The 18,002-nt window shown below is 41.1% G+C and overlaps 1 protein-coding gene across 4 annotated transcripts in view; it reads left to right on the top strand.

Moving 5' to 3' along the window:
- Nucleotides 1–18,002, top strand: part of CCHR1.PART1H18orf54 (chromosome chr1.part1 C18orf54 homolog) — an 821,260-nt gene that overhangs the window by 674,127 nt on the left and 129,131 nt on the right. For 3 of the 4 annotated variants that reach the window (XM_044075106.1, XM_044075115.1, XM_044075097.1), the window contains one exon: nucleotides 4,439–4,506. The exons of the other annotated variant lie outside the window; for it this stretch is intronic. In XM_044075106.1, the coding sequence (XP_043931041.1) occupies nucleotides 4,439–4,506 (68 nt within the window). The remainder of the gene's footprint in view (nucleotides 1–4,438; nucleotides 4,507–18,002) is intronic. 4 annotated transcript variants of the gene reach the window in all.

The following is an 18,002-nucleotide window of genomic DNA, read 5'->3' as shown; positions in this document are numbered from 1 at the left end:
TCTTTTGCACCCAGCGTATCCACAAAGTGCCAATCTCCAGTCATTGCATTTTGCAGGCAAAGAAATATTCAAATATACCCATACCTGGACGATTGTCTAATTCAGGCAGAAAGCCAGGACATACTTTTGAATCATCTGGCATTTGTACAAAAGGTGCTAACTTGTCTGGGGTATCACAACTGGTGCCCTGTCAACAAATTATATTCCTGGGAGCAAGCTTGAACACAACTTCCCTGATGGCTTTCCTCACGTCGGAGAAACAAATCCATTTGACAACTTACTTCAAACTAATGGCCACAAAAACCCTGCTATCTGTAAGGCAAATACTGCAAGCCTTGGGGTTCATGGCCCTCTGCATTCTTCTAATTCCATATGCAAGACTGCATATGAGGAAACTACAATGGTATCTAAAAAGCCTATGACGTCAGCATTCTCAGGATCTAGAAGCAATGATTCCTGTTGTACCTTGCCTATGGTTAGAGTTCCTTTGGTGGGCAGAAGCCTGCCACCAAAACAAGGGACTACCATTCCCTCTACCCCCTGCCTCCCAAACCCTAACAGACGCATCAGACTATGCATGGGGGGCTCACCTAGCAGGGAAGTGCATTCAGGGCAAATGGAACCAAAGTCAAATGCACCTGCATATCAATCAAAAAGAAATGTTAGCTGTACAGAATGCTCTGACAGCCTTCAAGGACCACGTTCTTCCAGGATAATTAATGGTAAAGACGGATAACACCACTGTTATGTGGTACATAAACAAGCGGGGGGGGTACCCATTCTTACCCCCTCTGCAGACTAGCCATGGCTCTGTGGAACACGGCTTCGAGCTACCTAGTGCATCTACAGGCTCAGTTCCTGCCAGGAAAAGTAAATACACTGGCAGACGAGCTAAGCAGAAATCTCATGGACCCACACGAGTGGAAACTGGAACCAAAGACTTTCAACATGTTGATAAACAAATGGGGGAGCCCAGATATAGACCTGTTTGCCTCCCCCCAAAACTACCAGTTGGACAAATTCTGCAGAAGGACTTCCCACAAACAACCTTGGAAAATGGTTGCTCTGTCCTTCATCTGGAAAAATTATCAGTTTATGCCTTTCTTCCTCTGCCTCTCCTCTCCAAATTACTACTAAAGATCAAACAGGACAAACCAAGGACGATACTGATTGCACCAGACTGACCATGCCAACACTGGTACCCCCTCTTACTGCTGGCTCCATGCCAACTGCGTCAGACCCCTACCCTGCTGTCACAGCAGGATATACAGATTCTGCACCCTCCGCTTCAAACCCTGAACCTGGCAGCCTGGCTAATTACTTAATCTCTCTGTTACCATCCCTCAGTAAACAAGTGTTGGATGTCATTTTGGAGGCAAGGAGGCCTAGTACTAGAAAATCTTAATGCTGAAAAATGGAAAAGATTCTTTGTCTGGAATCAAACTCAAGGGATAAGCACAGCAGCATCCAATTTACCTCAGATTCTTCAATACTTAACTGAGATGCTTCACAAGGGCCTTTCTTTTTCCTCCATCAAAATTCACACCTCAGCCATTTCAGCTCATTACAACACAGAACCACCCCTCTTCTCTCATCCACTGCTCAAGCAATTCCTCAGAGGGGCCAAAAACTTAAGACCACTCAAGGAGAGCCCGAGCTCCAGCCTAGGACCTTAACTTTGTATTGGAAAAACTCACTCTTCCTCTTTTTGAGCCAGCTGCAAGTGCAGAGTTAAAATTCCTTTCTTGCAATTACTTCAGCAAGAAGAGTATCTGAATTACAGGCCCTTATGGCAGTGGAGCCTTTCATCATATTTCATGCGGACAGGTTGTCCCTCAGGACCAATTCCTCCTTCATGCCCAAGGTGGTATCCAGTGTGGCTCTTAATCAATCCATTCATTTGCAAACCTTCTTTTCTAATCCACAGAACAAAGGGGAATGGATGCTGCACTCCTTAGATGTGCACAGACAACTTAGATTTTACTTGGACAGGACTAAACCTCAAAGGAAATCTGAACAACTGCTGGTGGCATTTGCTGCAGGGGCAGAGGGGAAGGCTATTTCAAAGCAAACCATTTCTAAATGGATAGGCCATTGCATTCATTTCTGCTATAAGCACCATGGAAAACCTATACCACAGAGGGATTAGACCCCATTCAACCAGGGCTGCATCTACCTTTACAGCCTTTCTCAGAGGTGTCCCTACCAGGGACATCCTAGAAGCTGCTACCTGGAGTTCTGTACATACTTTCACCAAGCATTACCATTTACCAATTTTCTCTAAATCCAGAGCTAGCTTTGCCACTGCAGTCTTGCAGGGCCTTATAGCTGGTCCTAATGCTATCTAAATTCCTCCTCCCATCCTTAGCTTTGGGAATCTACCCAAATGTGATGACTGCAACCATACTCAGGAATATCCTTCCTTAGAGTATACCTAGGAATTTAGGTAGCTGGGGATTGTGTCCCATTAGTTGAGGAATGAAGGGAAATTGACAATTTCAGATAAATTTCATCTGTGTTGTTCATTTTCATTCTTCCTCAATTCCCCACTCACCGTCTCCCTCCATTTTTCATATCTGACTTCTGGAGGAATGAAACTCTTCAGGACACCTCTGTCCTTTGTGTTGAACTCCAGTTATAGCATTTCTTTTCTAGTCTTCCTGTCAAGCTGCAAACAAGATCTGAGGGATGTTAGGGGTGGTGCATTATGGGGAGGGAAGGAGCTCGAGAGTTTGTTGGATGCCATGAGGTAGTAAAACGTCTGAGTCGGATCCGAGGATCGAATCCAGTCCCATTAGTTTAGGAAAAAGGAAAATGGACAACACAGATGGAATGTTATGGTAAGTACATAACTTCTTTTTTTAGCCATTAAGAGATTAATTGCTGTATTAGAAAGGTTTAGATTTTAGTGGTACACTGTCCAAAGCATTGTCCACTTGCAAACTACCTGGAGAGCTTCAGGGAATCATTACAATTATTGTATAGTCAAGTAGGATAGATTAAGTCTTGTGCTTTCTGATGGAAACTGTGCAGGTGCAAAGTGCATCCAGCATCATGTAGCAGATCTACAGTAAAATCTGAACTAACACAGCAGTAAGTCGTTTATTTAAATTTCACATATATATTTAAGCAGTTTACAATCCAAAAGTTTGCAGTTTCTTAAACTCCAATACACATTAATTGTGTTATTATTGGAGGTAGTATACATAGTGGTTAAATTATGAAACATAGGACTTAACATTTAGTGGCAGTAACCTTACCTATGTATTCTTGACCCTGAGCAGTTCGGCAAACTTCTTTTTGTTTAGTCTTCCATGGCAAACTTTTTTTTCTTCATGTTAAAACTGTCAAGCAGTTGTAGCTATCTAGACTGGCAGATTTTGTTTTTGTATGTTTTTTGCTAGATTTGTAGTAACTTCTCATTTTGCTTTGTAGACATTCAAAACATGGAGTCCCATTGCACAAAATTGCTTTAGCAGTGGAATAGCTATGTACTTAACTCTTCTTTTTTTCCTTATTTTTTTGTTTATGTACAACTGTTCACTGGGATGATCTGACTAGACAGTGACCCTTTTTAGCAGATTCACATTGTTTAAAAGCTCAACATTAAGTTTAATAATACAATATATAATATGCATGAGCAATGAAGTGAGGCTTGACAACATACACCTTGCTTAGTTGATTAAACATGACACTTTCTAGATTAATTATAAGCAGGAACTGTGAAGAAAAATGTACATTAATTACACAGGCAGAGCCTTATATATGTTGTAGCATTTAGTATAGCTGGGGCATCCAGTTCTGCTTGAAGACTTCTATGGCTTCAACTTTTAGAAATGCTGATATGCTTCCTTGATCCACAAGAAGTATCCTGTGAGAAGAATGGACAGTTGATTTTTGTATTTATGTAAAAAATTATTGTCATAGTAGTTTCGGCTGTAAAGCATTTTCATGTTGTCCTCAAATGTAAAGCATTTCCATATGGTGGTATTTTCCTATTTTTTCAAGTCTACTGTTTTCACAGAAATAGTTCCACAGACTTTGCGCCTTTGTGCAGTATTTCACAGCAATAGATTTTAAATTTTTTAAAGGTGTGTGTACAGTAAATGCTCACATGATCTACTTCAACGTTGAATCACTTGATTTTACTGGTTATATGTAGGGTTTCAGGTACAGCAATGGAGTTCTACTTGTCTTGCTCTATATCAAGAGTACATTCAGTAATATATTTTAAATACTCTGAAGTGATTAGCACTGCACATTAAAATTAGAGTGGATGTAAGTGTATGTTGGCTAAATTTGATAACTGTAGAAACCACGTATTTAGCGCTTTCATCTCTATAGTGAGACTTCTTCAGAATAAATTTGATAACTCTTACTGTATAGTTCATACTCATTTTAAAGTACACTTTTATCTTTATTGCACTACTACTGACAGCTTTCAGAGGATATTTCTGATGTACGTTTAAACTATGAAACAGAGCCTGGCAGCAGATCACTGGAAAGGTAAGTTTTTGTACTAACTTTTGTGTATATTATACATGAGTGACAGAGAACAGAAATAGTAATTTATCATGCCTGTTAACAAATATAGACCTTTACACTATTAAGTTCTCTTCACTCTTGGCTGGTGTATGATTTACTTATTTTGTATAAAAGTTCAATTAAACTGAATGCCTCTATTGGCCTAGAATATGTTAACTCCTACCCTACTATTCAGGCATGACCAAAGGGCAATTTTAGGTGTACTCTCCAGTCCAGCTGGTGAATCTGTGTATCCTGAGGCAATGTTACAACTGCCTCATGTACACAGACAACCCTCTCTTCCTACCACAAAACACTAACATATGCAAGAGATGCAATTATACAGCCAAACTGGAAGCTAAGCTGTCTCCACCCAAGACTGGAACAGACAGTCAAGAGGAGAGGGTTAACACTTGCACCACACCTCCAGCTACACACAGACCTACTAAAACAGCACTGGCAAAAAATACTCGGAGGCTCTAAATAAAAACCTGCAAAAGCATCAGAGACCTCCAAAGCAGACACCCAAACAACCTGCACCTCCCGTCACAAACCAGACAACACATAAAACACAAAATCAGTGTGCCGCACAATCATAGCCCTTAAGGCGAAATAACATACCTAAAACACTAGTAATAGGTGACTCTATAGTCAGGCTCACCATGTCCCACTCACTAGGCTGGACAAAGCAGAAGGTTACTGTTAGCTGGCTGTTGGGAGCCAGAATCCGCCACATAACACAAGCAACTCTGGTCACTCCAGAACAAGTACAAATATGACTCTGTCATTATTCATGTTGGTGTGAATGACCTGAGATGTACCTCCCTGGACTACATGAAAAGAGACATGGAAGAGCTCTCTGATCATGTAGCCCAGGCTAGTATGACCCTGACCCTGAGTAGCATCCTGCCCTCACCAAGAATGATACCTCAGTATTAGGAAATAATGATTAATTTCAGCAATTGTCTAAGCTTCTGGTGTCAAAGGGGATCCAGTGTCTGTCAGCCTGGGAAGACATGCTTGACAAACCGCGTTGCTTCACAAGAGACTGCTTGCACCTGTCACCCCTAGGCTTTCAAATACTGGCCAAGGCTCTTGCTGCCCCCATAGTGCCTTTTTTAGGCAAGGCTCAAAAGTCAAACTCACCTCCGTAAACAGCACAATTAACAAAAAACTGAGGGTTATGCTACTCAGTGCCAGGAGTTTAAATCTCAAAATGCATGCGCTCAAAGCACTCCTCAGTATGGAGAACGTCAACATCTATGTGGTAACTGAAACCTGGTTCAGGGCTCCAGAGAGCACCCCAGCACTACCAGGCTACAACTCATACCACACGTTTCAGCCGCAGAACACGGACCAAAACACAAAAGGAGGGGGTGTATCCATATTTATCAAGGATACCTACACCTCCAGGTTAGTGGCGCATCATGATACCTCTGAGATCATCCATGTGCAACTAACATCGGGCAAATCTGCAATGCAAATTGTGGCCTGCTACAGATCACCCTCCATGTCCCAGGACCACCATTCCACCTTTCTGGAGACACTGGAAAACATGAAGGTCCTACCGAACACTCTGATATTGGGTGATTACCCTACCATTCACTGGGAAAACTACTAGAGTACAAACTCCCAGGCCCAGCGCTTCCTGGAGTTCATCAATTCAAACGCCCTGGATCAGCTGGTAAACTCAAAAAATTCCCAAAACTCAGAATCCACAAAAGCGAGCACACCGAAATAATCCGTAAAGGAACTTTTATTGACTAAAATGTACAAACTTCATCAGAGAAACAGAACGTTAAAATAAATCCATTTAAATACCCTGCTGTGATCAGCTGATACAATCCCCAATTAAACATCTTAAAGGCACAAACAATTCATTCACATTCACTCGTAGATCACCATTACAAAAAATATTTTATAAAAAACTATTCTAAATGAATAAACCATGAATGTATTCCTGTATATAAAAAATATATAAAAAAAAATATATATATATACACCGTACATAGATAATTAATAAAAATAGTGTCTTAAAAAATATAGTGTCTTAAAAAATATATAAAGGTTTTTTAAGGAATTTCTTAAAGAATTTCTCAAAAAGTTTTTCAGACAAGTTATTTAAGGAATGTGACCCCAATTCCATACCCCCAAACATAAATATATTAGACCATGAAGTACAAACAATAAACTACCTCATAATAGAGGCATATTCAATTTCTATCTATTAAGGCTTCTGAGCTTCAAAAGTGCCATAATGGAGCATAAATCATTCAAACCAGGCCAATTATAAGAAAATAACTTTATCTGCCATATTATTTCTAATTTTTCCAACTGTAATTCCAAAGGACCACCCCTAATACTTGGTTTTACTTGGTCCAAGACCCAAAATTTAAAGGTGTGTGTGGGATATTCATACACATGTTTAGCCAAAGCATTATCCATTACACATTTTTTAATGTTGTAATTATACTCTATCTCTAAGTCTCGAATAGTCACATATACCACCATTTTGGAATTACAGTTGGTTTTAAATTTACTTTTCAAATCCAAATTGTAAATGTTAATCGAATTTCCAACCAACATAAATTTACAATATGGGCAGGAACCACAACTGCCCATACCTTTGTTAACAATATTCATAACATTATTATTAATACCTTCAAGTATTTGTTTGAAGTTCGTATCACGTCTAACCGTAAATTTAGGTACCAAGCCTACTTTACCAACTAAATCTTTATTTTCTGTTATGATATTCCAATTCTTTAAAATTATGCTTTTTATATAAGCAAAATCGGAATTAAAAGTAAAAGTCAAACTATATTCAAAGGGAAGAGAGTTATTCATATCAATCATAGAGTTTGCAGGATCTAGTACAACTATTTCAGGTGACACTGTGTCATGATAAGCATCCACTCCAAGTCCATTAACTATAGGTTTATAGAAGCCTCTATCTCTCTTAACAAAAACTTCTTCAAAAATTCCTTCAATGAACTCAATAGGATATGCTCTTCTCAAAAACATATTTTTTAATTTCTTGCATTCATCTAGAAAATCGTCATCCCTTGTAGTCATTCGTGCAGCCCTAACCAATTGTCCTTTAATCACGGACTTTTTTTGATACAAGGGGTGAGCACTAGTAAAGTGCAAAAATGTATTAGAGTAGGAAGATTTTCTATAAATTTTTGTTTCATATTTTTGAATCAAATTATTTTTCATTAATAATACATCCAAATAAGCAATCTGTTTTTCTTCAAAATTAGAAGTAAAATGAAGGAAATCAGTGCTAGCATTAAAGTAATCGACAAGAGATTCAGCCACTTCACTATTACCCCTCAAAAGGATGAAAATATCATCCAAATATCGAGTGTAATAAATAATTTTTGGGGTTACAGTCTCATTACCAAACACATGTTGTTTTTCCCAATAGCTCATAACCAAATTGGCAAAACTTGAACCACATGGAGAGCCCATAGCTACTCCGCTCTTTTGATGGTAAAAATTATTATTAAAAATAATGTAGTTATGGGCTAAAACTATATTTAGTAATTCTTCTATAAGCCAAAGTTCCGATGATGGGACACCTTTATCTTTTAAATTTAAGATAACCCATTCAATTCCTATATCTTGCGAAATTGAGGTGTAAAGGTCCTTTACATCTATTGTTAATAGGTTGTCATTTTCATTATAAGACAAATCATTGATTTTTTGCAAAAAAGACCAAGAATCTTTACATATAGTTGGTTCAAGGTTAACATATTTTTTAAGCATCCCATCCACCACTTTAGCACAAGCATAAGTTGCACTATTTTTGCCATTAACAATTGGTCTGAATGGTGGATTAATCAGGTCTTTATGTATTTTTGGTATCCCAAATAATATAGGGACTATAGGTGAAGGTATAATTAAATAGTTGTACAAGTCCATATCAATCCTCTGTTCTATAAATAAATCATTAAATCAGCTGGTAAACTCCCCTACCAGAGGTGAAAACATATTGGACCTGGTCATCACCAACATGGACGACAGGTGTTACACACCGGAGGTCAACCCGTCACTGGTTAGATCAGGCCATAAAATAATCACTCTGGATGTCCACACCCCACCACCACCCCCAACTAAGGAAACCACAGTAAAAAACTTTTCTAAAGCAAACTTCACCTTACTCATTACAGCCGAGTGACGTCTCCAGGCGTTTCTGCAGTTACACCCTACTGCTCCTCCAGGCGTCAAATATTGCCTGTTCATATTTGCATTAATAATTCCAAAACCATGTTACATACAAGGTATTGGAAAATTTTACCTTGAAGCATACATGATAGCAAACACAATTGTATTGATATATGACCTCTGTCAATGGGTATTTGTTAAAAATGTAAGGTGATAACTTAAATTTTTAAATGCTGAAGCCACGCCCACTAGGAGTTAAAGATACACACTCAAAAGAGCTCTACTGGAGGGAATGACAGAGGTGGTAAGTTTCACAGCCCCCACACTAAAGGATAACGCTGCCAAAGATGCACAAATCTTTACAAATGCACTCTGAGCACCTACAAGGATGCATGGATCGTGCCATCCCTAGCAAAACCAAGACTCACTCCTCTAAGAGAAGGAAACCAGTTTGTGGACCCCTGCTATAAACAGGCTATACAATAGGGGAGGAAACTAGTTCAGAAAAAAAGCAAATCCCAAGGCTAACTTCGAAAGAAAAATAGCCAAGGATTCAAAAGATAACCGCAAAGCCTTCTTTAGCTATGTTAAGAATCTAAGTGGCAACTCGGAAATATGCACTGAACTAGTGCAAAATATCACAAAATATACTGAACCTACTTATCTTGCCAACATCCTGGCAGATAGATTCAGTTCCAAGTTCATCCCCCTCTCACCCCCAAAAGGGCCCACAACAGTACTGGAAAAGTGTAGTGTCCCAAAAATCACAGGCACACAGGTGAAAACAGCCCTTTCAAAAGCCAAAATCACAGCGTCAATGGGACCAGATGGTGTCCCAGGCTGCGTCTTGCATGAACTACAGAATGAACTAACCCCCCCCACCCCCACCTAAACACACTGTTCAACCTCAGTCTCTCCACAGACTACGTGCACGTAGAATGGCGCACAGCAACAGTCCTTTCCACAAAGGAGGGGTCACAACTGACCCTGGTAACTGTCGCCCCAAAAGCCTGACTAGCCTGGTCTGCAAGGCTATGGAGCGCAGCATCATGGAACTCATTAACAAATACATTGGGAATCTCCAAACACTTGACCCGACCCAGTTCGGCTTTGATAAGGGCATATCATGCCTACTAAACCTGGTTGACTTTTTCGAGACAGTCACCAAGGCCATAGACGAGGGAAAGGTGGTTCACACAGCCTACCTTGACCTCGCCAAGGCTTTCGACACCATTCCCCACTCTGGTATTACAGAAAAACTCACCAGCCTGAACATAAACCCCTACGTCACGAGATGGGTTGCCAACTGGCTTACAGACAGAACTCGCACAGTAAGAATAGCGAGCTCCAGGTTCGACTCTAAACCAGTCCACAAGTGGTGTCCCGCAAGGCTCAGTCCTGGGACCCCTACTGTTCAGCATGTACTTCTTAGAAGTACAGGCAAACGCAGGAGGGCTATGGCTAACCAAGTTCGCCGATGACTGCAAACCGGGAGCCATAATTGACTCTCCGGCTGACATGGACATCCTCCAAAAGGGCCTTACTGAGACGGACACCTGGTGTCAAAGTCATGGCCTCGAGCTAAATGCATAGTCATCCCATTTGGGAAAAACAAAACACTCACAAATTACCATATAGGTGTCAGCCCCCTTGATACAGAAGAGGTAATAAGAAATCTGGAGACCCAGGTAGATAGTAATCTCTCCTTTGATGATCATATTGCCAAAGTAGTTAGGAAATCCTTCTATGTGGCCCATCTAATTACTACAGGGTTCGCATCTAGAAATAGAGGTTATAGTGCCCTCTACTCTTCACTCATTAGACCCATCATAGAGTACAATGCCCCATTTGGTATGTACCTCAAGACACTTCCAACAGCTGGAAAGACCACAGAAGTACCTCACCAAGAGGATTACTGGCCTCAAACATATGTCCTATGCAGCCCAACTGAAAAAACTCCGGCTGTACTCGGTGGCGTATCGCTTACTCAGAGGTGATCTCTGTCTGACTTACAAAGCCATATCCAACTCAGAATTAATGGACATGCTCCATCTAAAGAAATCCAAGTCACTGCGAGCCACATGCTGTAGTGAGCTAAACCTCACCACAACAATAAATAGAACATGCTGGAGGGATAGATTCCTGTCAGAGACTCCCCATGCTTTGGAACAAAATTCCAAACTACATTAGGCAGAGCCCCTCACTAAGACTCTTCAAGAGAAACCTTGACGAGTGGATGGGTAACAAAAAATATACGCCTTGGATCACTTCATTGGCTGCGCTTGACAAAGGATCAGTTAATTAATCAATGGGGCTGCAAAAGCCGACGCACTCTGGCTAGGCTTATAAATGCCCTCGGGCAGATAGCCTAGTACCTACCTAGGAACCTATTAAGCTGAGACGGTCCTGAGAGCGATGTTATTTATACAGACCACTGAATCAACTTTATTGATCTAAACCTTCATGCTCTGAGAAGATTCCCAATACTGAGTCCTTTTGTTATTTCTGTTTCAAAGATTTCCTGCCTGATAAGAAGTCCATCATTGGACAGGTTTCCGAAAGAAACCTGTTCACCTGCCTTTTCAGTGCTTTGCTCAGTGGATCCCATGTCACATTCAGACAGCCTGTGTCCAGGCTTCTGTAGTGTCTGGCTCATGTTGCTCAGAAGGTCCTGACTTTTTTACTGTGCGTCACTTGTAACGTTTTTGACTACCTGGTAAATCACCAAGGATTACGGTCAGTCAATAATTCAAGATATTAGAGTTTCATACTTTATATTTCAGAAAATGTGTGTTGATGGAAAACATGCTCTCTTTACTTTTGAGTGAATCTGAGTAATATTGAAAAATTGTACCTGCTTTTAGGCATTTATCCACTCATTTTTTGCTGTGTTTAGAATTCTTTAGCAAATAAGTTATGAAGTGTGGTTAGACTGTAGAGAAGGTTTATCTTTTTCGTGTGTCATTAGACAATAGATCTGTTGCATAACAGCTTATTACAGCTCCTGAAGTTAATTTTTGTGGCCTTTTATAATGATGCCAAAACTACATTTACAGTTGTGTGTACAGCAAAGATCTGATTCCATCTTTCATTCCTCAGTGAGGAGCTCTGATAGACTATCTGGATGCATTCTGCTTTCACTACAGCTGAGGTCATGTTCATACAAGGTGTTCAAGGTCTTATAGAAAATCCTTGCAAATGTGATAAGGCTTGTTCATAGGTGTTTACTAGGCTAATGACCACAAGGGACTTATTAAGCCTAGCCATGCATCCCAAATCTCTTGACAAGTTCTGATACCCTTGATAAGTGTAAGCATGGGCCTGGGAGATTCCCTCTGTCCGTTAGAGACATACGTGCCAAACCAGGGATGAATTTCCGGTTTCCTATCCAATTGTCCAAGTTGCACTTGAATTGGGTTAGGGAGGAACTCTGCTTTACATCGATGGGGAGCCTGTTCCATAGACAGGGTAGTCTGTGGGATACATACCTATCTTTCCAGCAGGTCCTGTTTATACCACAAGCAAGGTTTAAGTCTTTAGAATGGGTAATTCTGATGCCTGTTTTGTGGATATGCAAGAGGTCCATCAGACTGGGGTCTGACGATGCCCTGTATGCCAGGCATAGATCTCCCCTCAAAAGCCTGTAGGAGATGGAATACAGGGATAGGGCCTTGAGGTAGTCTGCATAGGACATGTTACTTGCGCCCTGTATTCTTTTAGTGAGGAACCTCTGTGGACATTCCAGTTGTTGGATATGCCTGGTTAGGTAAATACCAAAGGGGGCATTGTACTCCATGATAAGTCTGTTGAATGCTGAATACAGTGGAACAACGACTTACTTGGATTCCATACCTTTGTTTATAAGTTGGACAACATAGAATGATTTCCTCACCACTGAAGACACGCGATGATCAAAGGCTAGATTACTGTGTGTGTCCTAATGTCCCTGACTAATGGGTCAACTCTAAGGGATGTATTCTCAATCTGATAGTTACCAGGGATGGATGACTTTCCAAAGTATACTATTTTGCATTTCTTGGCATTTAGTTTCAGTCTATGGCTCTGACACCAGTTGTTTCTGTCTCATCTCATCTCCTCTCCTCCTGGAGAACATTTGTGTCAGTGTGAGATTCAATGACAGCTCCTAGTTTGCAATCATCTGCAAATTTAGTCAACCAGAGTCAAATGACATTGACCTTGACTTCTAAGGAATAAATGCCAAATAGGAGCGGTCCAAGGACTGATCCCTGAAGGATGCCACTTGTGACTGGCCTCATTGTAGAGGTAGACTCCACAGTTCTAACCTCCTGAGTCCTGTCTGTGAACCAGTTATCCACTGGGTGACATATGGGTTTGTACATAACCTGTTGAGTTTGCCAACAATGCCCGAGTGGGGTATTGTGTCCACTGTTGGGAGGGTGGCCTAATGGTTAAGGCATTTGCCTTACAAACACAAGGTGCAGGGTTTGAGTCTCACAAGGGATAACTGGCTAGGCTTAAAATGGCTTGCAAGGGCAGTTAGCTTAGTGCTAATCTATGAACCTATGAACCTATGCCTTGGACAGGTCAAGGTAGGCAGTGTGAATAATTTTGCCCTCATCCATTGCTTTGGTGACCCTCTCAAAGAAGTCCACCAGGTTGAGTAGGCATGATCTGCCCTTGAAACCAAACTAGGTTGGGCCCAGTGCTTGGAAGTTTACTATATTTCTATTGATCATCTCCATTATAATTCTTTCCATGGCTTTACATGTAAGACTAGTAAGACTTGTGAGTCTGTAATTCCCAGGGTCTATAGATGGCCCACCTTTGTGCAGAGGGATGACTGTTGCCTTTCTCCATTCATGAAGCACAGTGCCTGTTTGGAGGCTACAGTTAAATAGTAATTCCAGTGACCCTGATAGGTCATGTTTCATTCTGTTTAGAAGGCATCCTGGGATATTGTCTGAGCCCATTGATGCAGTGTTCTTGGTCTTAGAGAGAACATTAAGGACCTGTTCCCTAGTGATAGTAGGGAGAGTTATATTTGATGATATTTCCTGTGGGAAGGTTGAGGGGGAGAAAGGAGTAAAGTTGAGCTGAATTTATCCGCAAGGAGGTTTGCTATATCTTCTGGCTCATTATAGGTGGCTCCATTTACAGTGAGCTCTGCACACAGTTGTGTACTGCGTTTGAGGTTGCAAACATGGCTAAAGAATGCTTTTGTGGTTGTCCTTGGCCTGGAACGCCAAACTTACCTCAAATTTGGCTTTGGTAGACTTTGTCCTCTGAGTTGTTTAGTTTGAGAGTGCTTTTATCCTGCTGGGTGCTGCACCCACTAATTTTTGCAATGATTTTCTTCCTGTTATACAGCCAATTGATTTTATGATTCCACCAGGGTGGCTTGTTTTTTGAGTTAGTTCTGCACTTCTTCCTGGTGGGTACAGCTGCCTCTATGGAGCTGTTAACATGCTTGTACAGGGTTTCTGTGAACAGTTCTGCATAGGCAGAAGTGTTCTCAGGGTTTATGGGGTGTTGAAATTTTGCCAGGTTCTCACTTAATTGCAGAAGGTTAGCCTTAGAATAGTTCCTGAATATTCCAGGTTTAGCTGGGGGTCCAGGTTTTACTTTTACTTCAAAGGAGACCATTTTGTCGTCTGACCTTACTAGGGAGGGTGTTACAATTGGGGGTGTGCAGCAGTCTCTCATTAGTGAGGACCATATCCAGTATGGCTGCACCCTTGGTTTTGGTGTATTGACGATCTGTTGCAGGGAGTTTGTGTTTACAAAACCCAGGAGTGTCTGTGCATGTACATTTTGTGTCGTATAGGATTCCCAGTTAATAGTGGGAAATAAATGCTTACTTTCCCTTCCATGTATTCAAACCCCGCACCTACTGCACATGAGGCCCTAACTCTACCCAGAAGTTATGCACTTATTCTTAGACACTTTGCCAAATACAGGGACTTTAATTTAAAAAAAAAATGTGCTTTCAGCAGACCTCTGCAGGTGGTTAACTTTGGAGATTATTTGTTCTTCAGTTTGCACCTTCAGTGTTTTTCTCTTTCATTCCCACACTGTGAGTTGCGTATGCCCCCTAACTATGCATGCTGTGGCAACATCTACCTGATTAGGAAAACATATCTATACCCTGCATCCATAATTTCTTCTCTGCAGTTCATGTTGGATCTTGATCCTGTTGTACAGCATGAAAATGTTTGTACATTTGATGTTTAGTACATCAGAGCACGTGGATTTTTTATGTGGCTGCCATAGCACAAGGCCAGACCCTCAATGACACTGCTTGTACTGGTTGAGAGAAAAGAACAATGTCAAACGTCAAAAGTCCCACCTAAAAATGCAGACAGTAAAAGCTACAGACTTGCCTAACTCATGTCAAGTTAGCAACCCTGTAGATTGCCAGGTGTAAGAATCAACAGGAACATCCTTCATGCGATTCTAGGCCTGTGCTGGGGAATTAAGCCAAGGTAAATAATAGGAAGAGCAGATATTCACGCCCACCTGAAGGTAAGCCCATCCACCAGAAGATCTCTGGGCTCTCATGGTTCAGACCTCCTCAGAGCTCCTGACTAGTTGGTGGCTAAGCTTTCCACTCTTCTTTTGTCTTGTGGAACAAGAAAGCACATAGACATACCCCTCAGCAACCACCTTGCCCTTTGAGATCCCTGGCACATGCTTCTTTGATACGACTGTGGTTCAAGGACTACTCCCCAGACTTACCCCAGCCCCAGAAGGATTTGATGGCCAGAATGTGGAGGTTCCCCAAGTTCTCTCTTTCCGGCAAGGCTGAAAACTCAGGACTGTGCACTGGATGTCAAACAGCTGTCCATTGTCTGGTAGAACCTGACCTTGGAGGTGTGGAAGTGCACCATGATGTAACATGGCTTGATGCCAGTATCTCTACCTGTACAAGTTTTCATACTCCTCCAACATTTGATATTAGGTGCATCTCCAACTGCAAGTACTCAGTCATCCAGTCTGTAGTGTTTATCTTGCCCTCATTAAACTCTGCAGGTTTCTGGTTTTCACAGGCATACCCACTCCAGAGCTAGAGTTAGATAAAGGTCTTCTTTATCCTTTGTTACCTGGGAAGTGGATGAAGCAGACCTAAAGGACCTTTGCCCAAGACAGATGAGAATGAGTCTGCCCTTATTGCATGAATCCACATCTGGAGAAACTCTCAGGCTGATATAATTCCTCTTTGGACTGTCTGTGGCCCAGCTATCGTCCTCTCAGAAGTGTATTGGTGAATATTTGCTGAAGATGGAGGTTACTATGGGTCATCCTACCTAAGACATGTACCTCAAAGATGGCATCTTTGCAGCCTGGAAGTGTCACTGCTTGCTATGCTCATAAGGAAGCAGATACCCTGTCTGCATCCCTTAGTATGAGTGACGTGAGATCATCTCTAGTGCTAGCTACTGTGTGATTCAGTGGTCTAGCATAGGCCACAGAAGCCGTAGAACCTTTTTCACTAGCACTTAGCAAGGGATTAAAGGAAATGGACAACTAGGCAGATTCTCTTCCAGATTGGGGTTCAATTTTTTCTTCTCTTACAGACTGGGCATTCAAATCTTCCAGCGGTTTGTTTCATCCATCCATTTCTGTCTGGTGGATCTGGCATGGGACAAGCTTTCAGATTGTGGTGTGAAGGAAAAGTTACTTAAGCCCCCTTCCCATCGCTTCTACAGTGGCCCTATTGTAATTTTGACTGTGCTAATACTATGCACAGAATTTGGTATGTTTCTTTGTAGGATTGCATAACATTGGCCAGTCAAGCTATACTGGGTGCCTTTTCTGGTTGTAAAGGTCTTCTAAGACAAGTCCTCCCAAGGACTTGGTGACAACTTTTACAGGAAGAATCAGGCTTTGATCACAGTGAAAGATCATAGTTATATACAGCAGGCAGTTGTCTATCTGCCAGGCCAGTTCTCCAAACAAGTAGAAGCACCGTTTCTAAAAATGAGAGGAACCAAAAGATTGCCAGTCTTTTTGCCACAAGATTTTGTGTTGAAGCACATTTGTTTAATTTCTCCACCAATTCCTATGGATAACAATGAGTTACAGAGAAAAGGTAAGCAGAAACTTACTGTGAATAATCATTAAAGTGAATTGCTAGAAGTCTAAAAAAAAAGAAAAATCTGTTAGTGATTCTCTAGGGGGTGTGCTTCTCAAATGACTACCTACAAAGGTGCAGTCATTTTCTAAAATACCAAGCTTCTGCTGACTAACTTGCTGCTTTCACAAACTATTCCCTTAGAGGCACCCTCATTGTTACCCGCTTTGGTATCCTCTGAGACTATGCCAAGTCTGTAAGTTTAGCTTTGGAGGACCCTATTGCACACTGATATTTGCCTAGGGCCTTCATTTTTGCATCTCTGATTTGGTTTGTCTTTTAAGGCAACTTTTCTTCTGCTGTAAGTCCTTTGCCAGGGAGTATTTTAATATTGTACAAAAAATTGCATTAAAAGACAAGGACTTAATACCTGCCGTGGAATAACTCTAGTCTATGGAGGGAACATTGAGATGTTCTTCATTTAATCATTGCTGCAGTAGTCTTAACTATCTGGGTTTAGTCCCGTCAAGGATTCAGTAGCTGGCCAACTTCCAAAACCTTCGAGGCACTTCTCACATGACCAAACCATTAATCGGCTTTGGACTCAAAGCCCATCCAGAACTTTCCTGATACTGAAGAGGGTGCTGCTGTACAGGTTTTCGAGGATCAAGGGTCAGCTAATGCTGTTCCATTGCTGGGCAAATAAGTTCCCTTCTAGGAAAATACTTTCCACTTTAATTTTTTGTGACAGAACATTTACTTTTTTCTGGGAAACTTAAATATTTTAGGGGGAAAAAATTATTGGCTGTCATGTGACTTTTGTTCCCTTTTAAATAGCATTATTTTTATTTTTTTACTTTTCTGGTAAAGTTGCTAAAACTTAGTTTTATCTATTTTTTATGTGAAGAGACTACAGTGATTTTACTTTAGGGGCTGGGTAAGTGTTTGAAGTGCCTTTGATGGAGTTTTAACTTAGAAAAAAGTTGCAGCTGATGTCATTTTCATTCATTCTTCAACTGATTGGTTTCAGATCCAAGTTGGCCTCTGAGCCAACTCTCGAGCACCTTCTTTTATCCATAATGCCTTGCCAGCGTAACATACCTCAGATCTTGTTTGCCACTGTATTGCTACAGATGCGGATCCACTTGATCTCGAGCTATTGGGTAAATTTTACAGCCATGAGTTTTATTTCATTTTTTTTCCCAGCAAGCTATCCCTTAACCTTCTTCTTCACTTTCCTCCCTTAAGTCCGATT

The sequence above is a fragment of the Protopterus annectens genome, chromosome 1.part1, assembly GCF_019279795.1.
Source record: "Protopterus annectens isolate FY-2018-M chromosome 1.part1, PAN1.0, whole genome shotgun sequence".
Taxonomy (NCBI): Eukaryota; Metazoa; Chordata; order Ceratodontiformes; family Protopteridae; genus Protopterus; species Protopterus annectens.
Note: the sequence above shows the minus strand (reverse complement) of the source record. Positions and strands in the feature narration are given on the sequence as shown.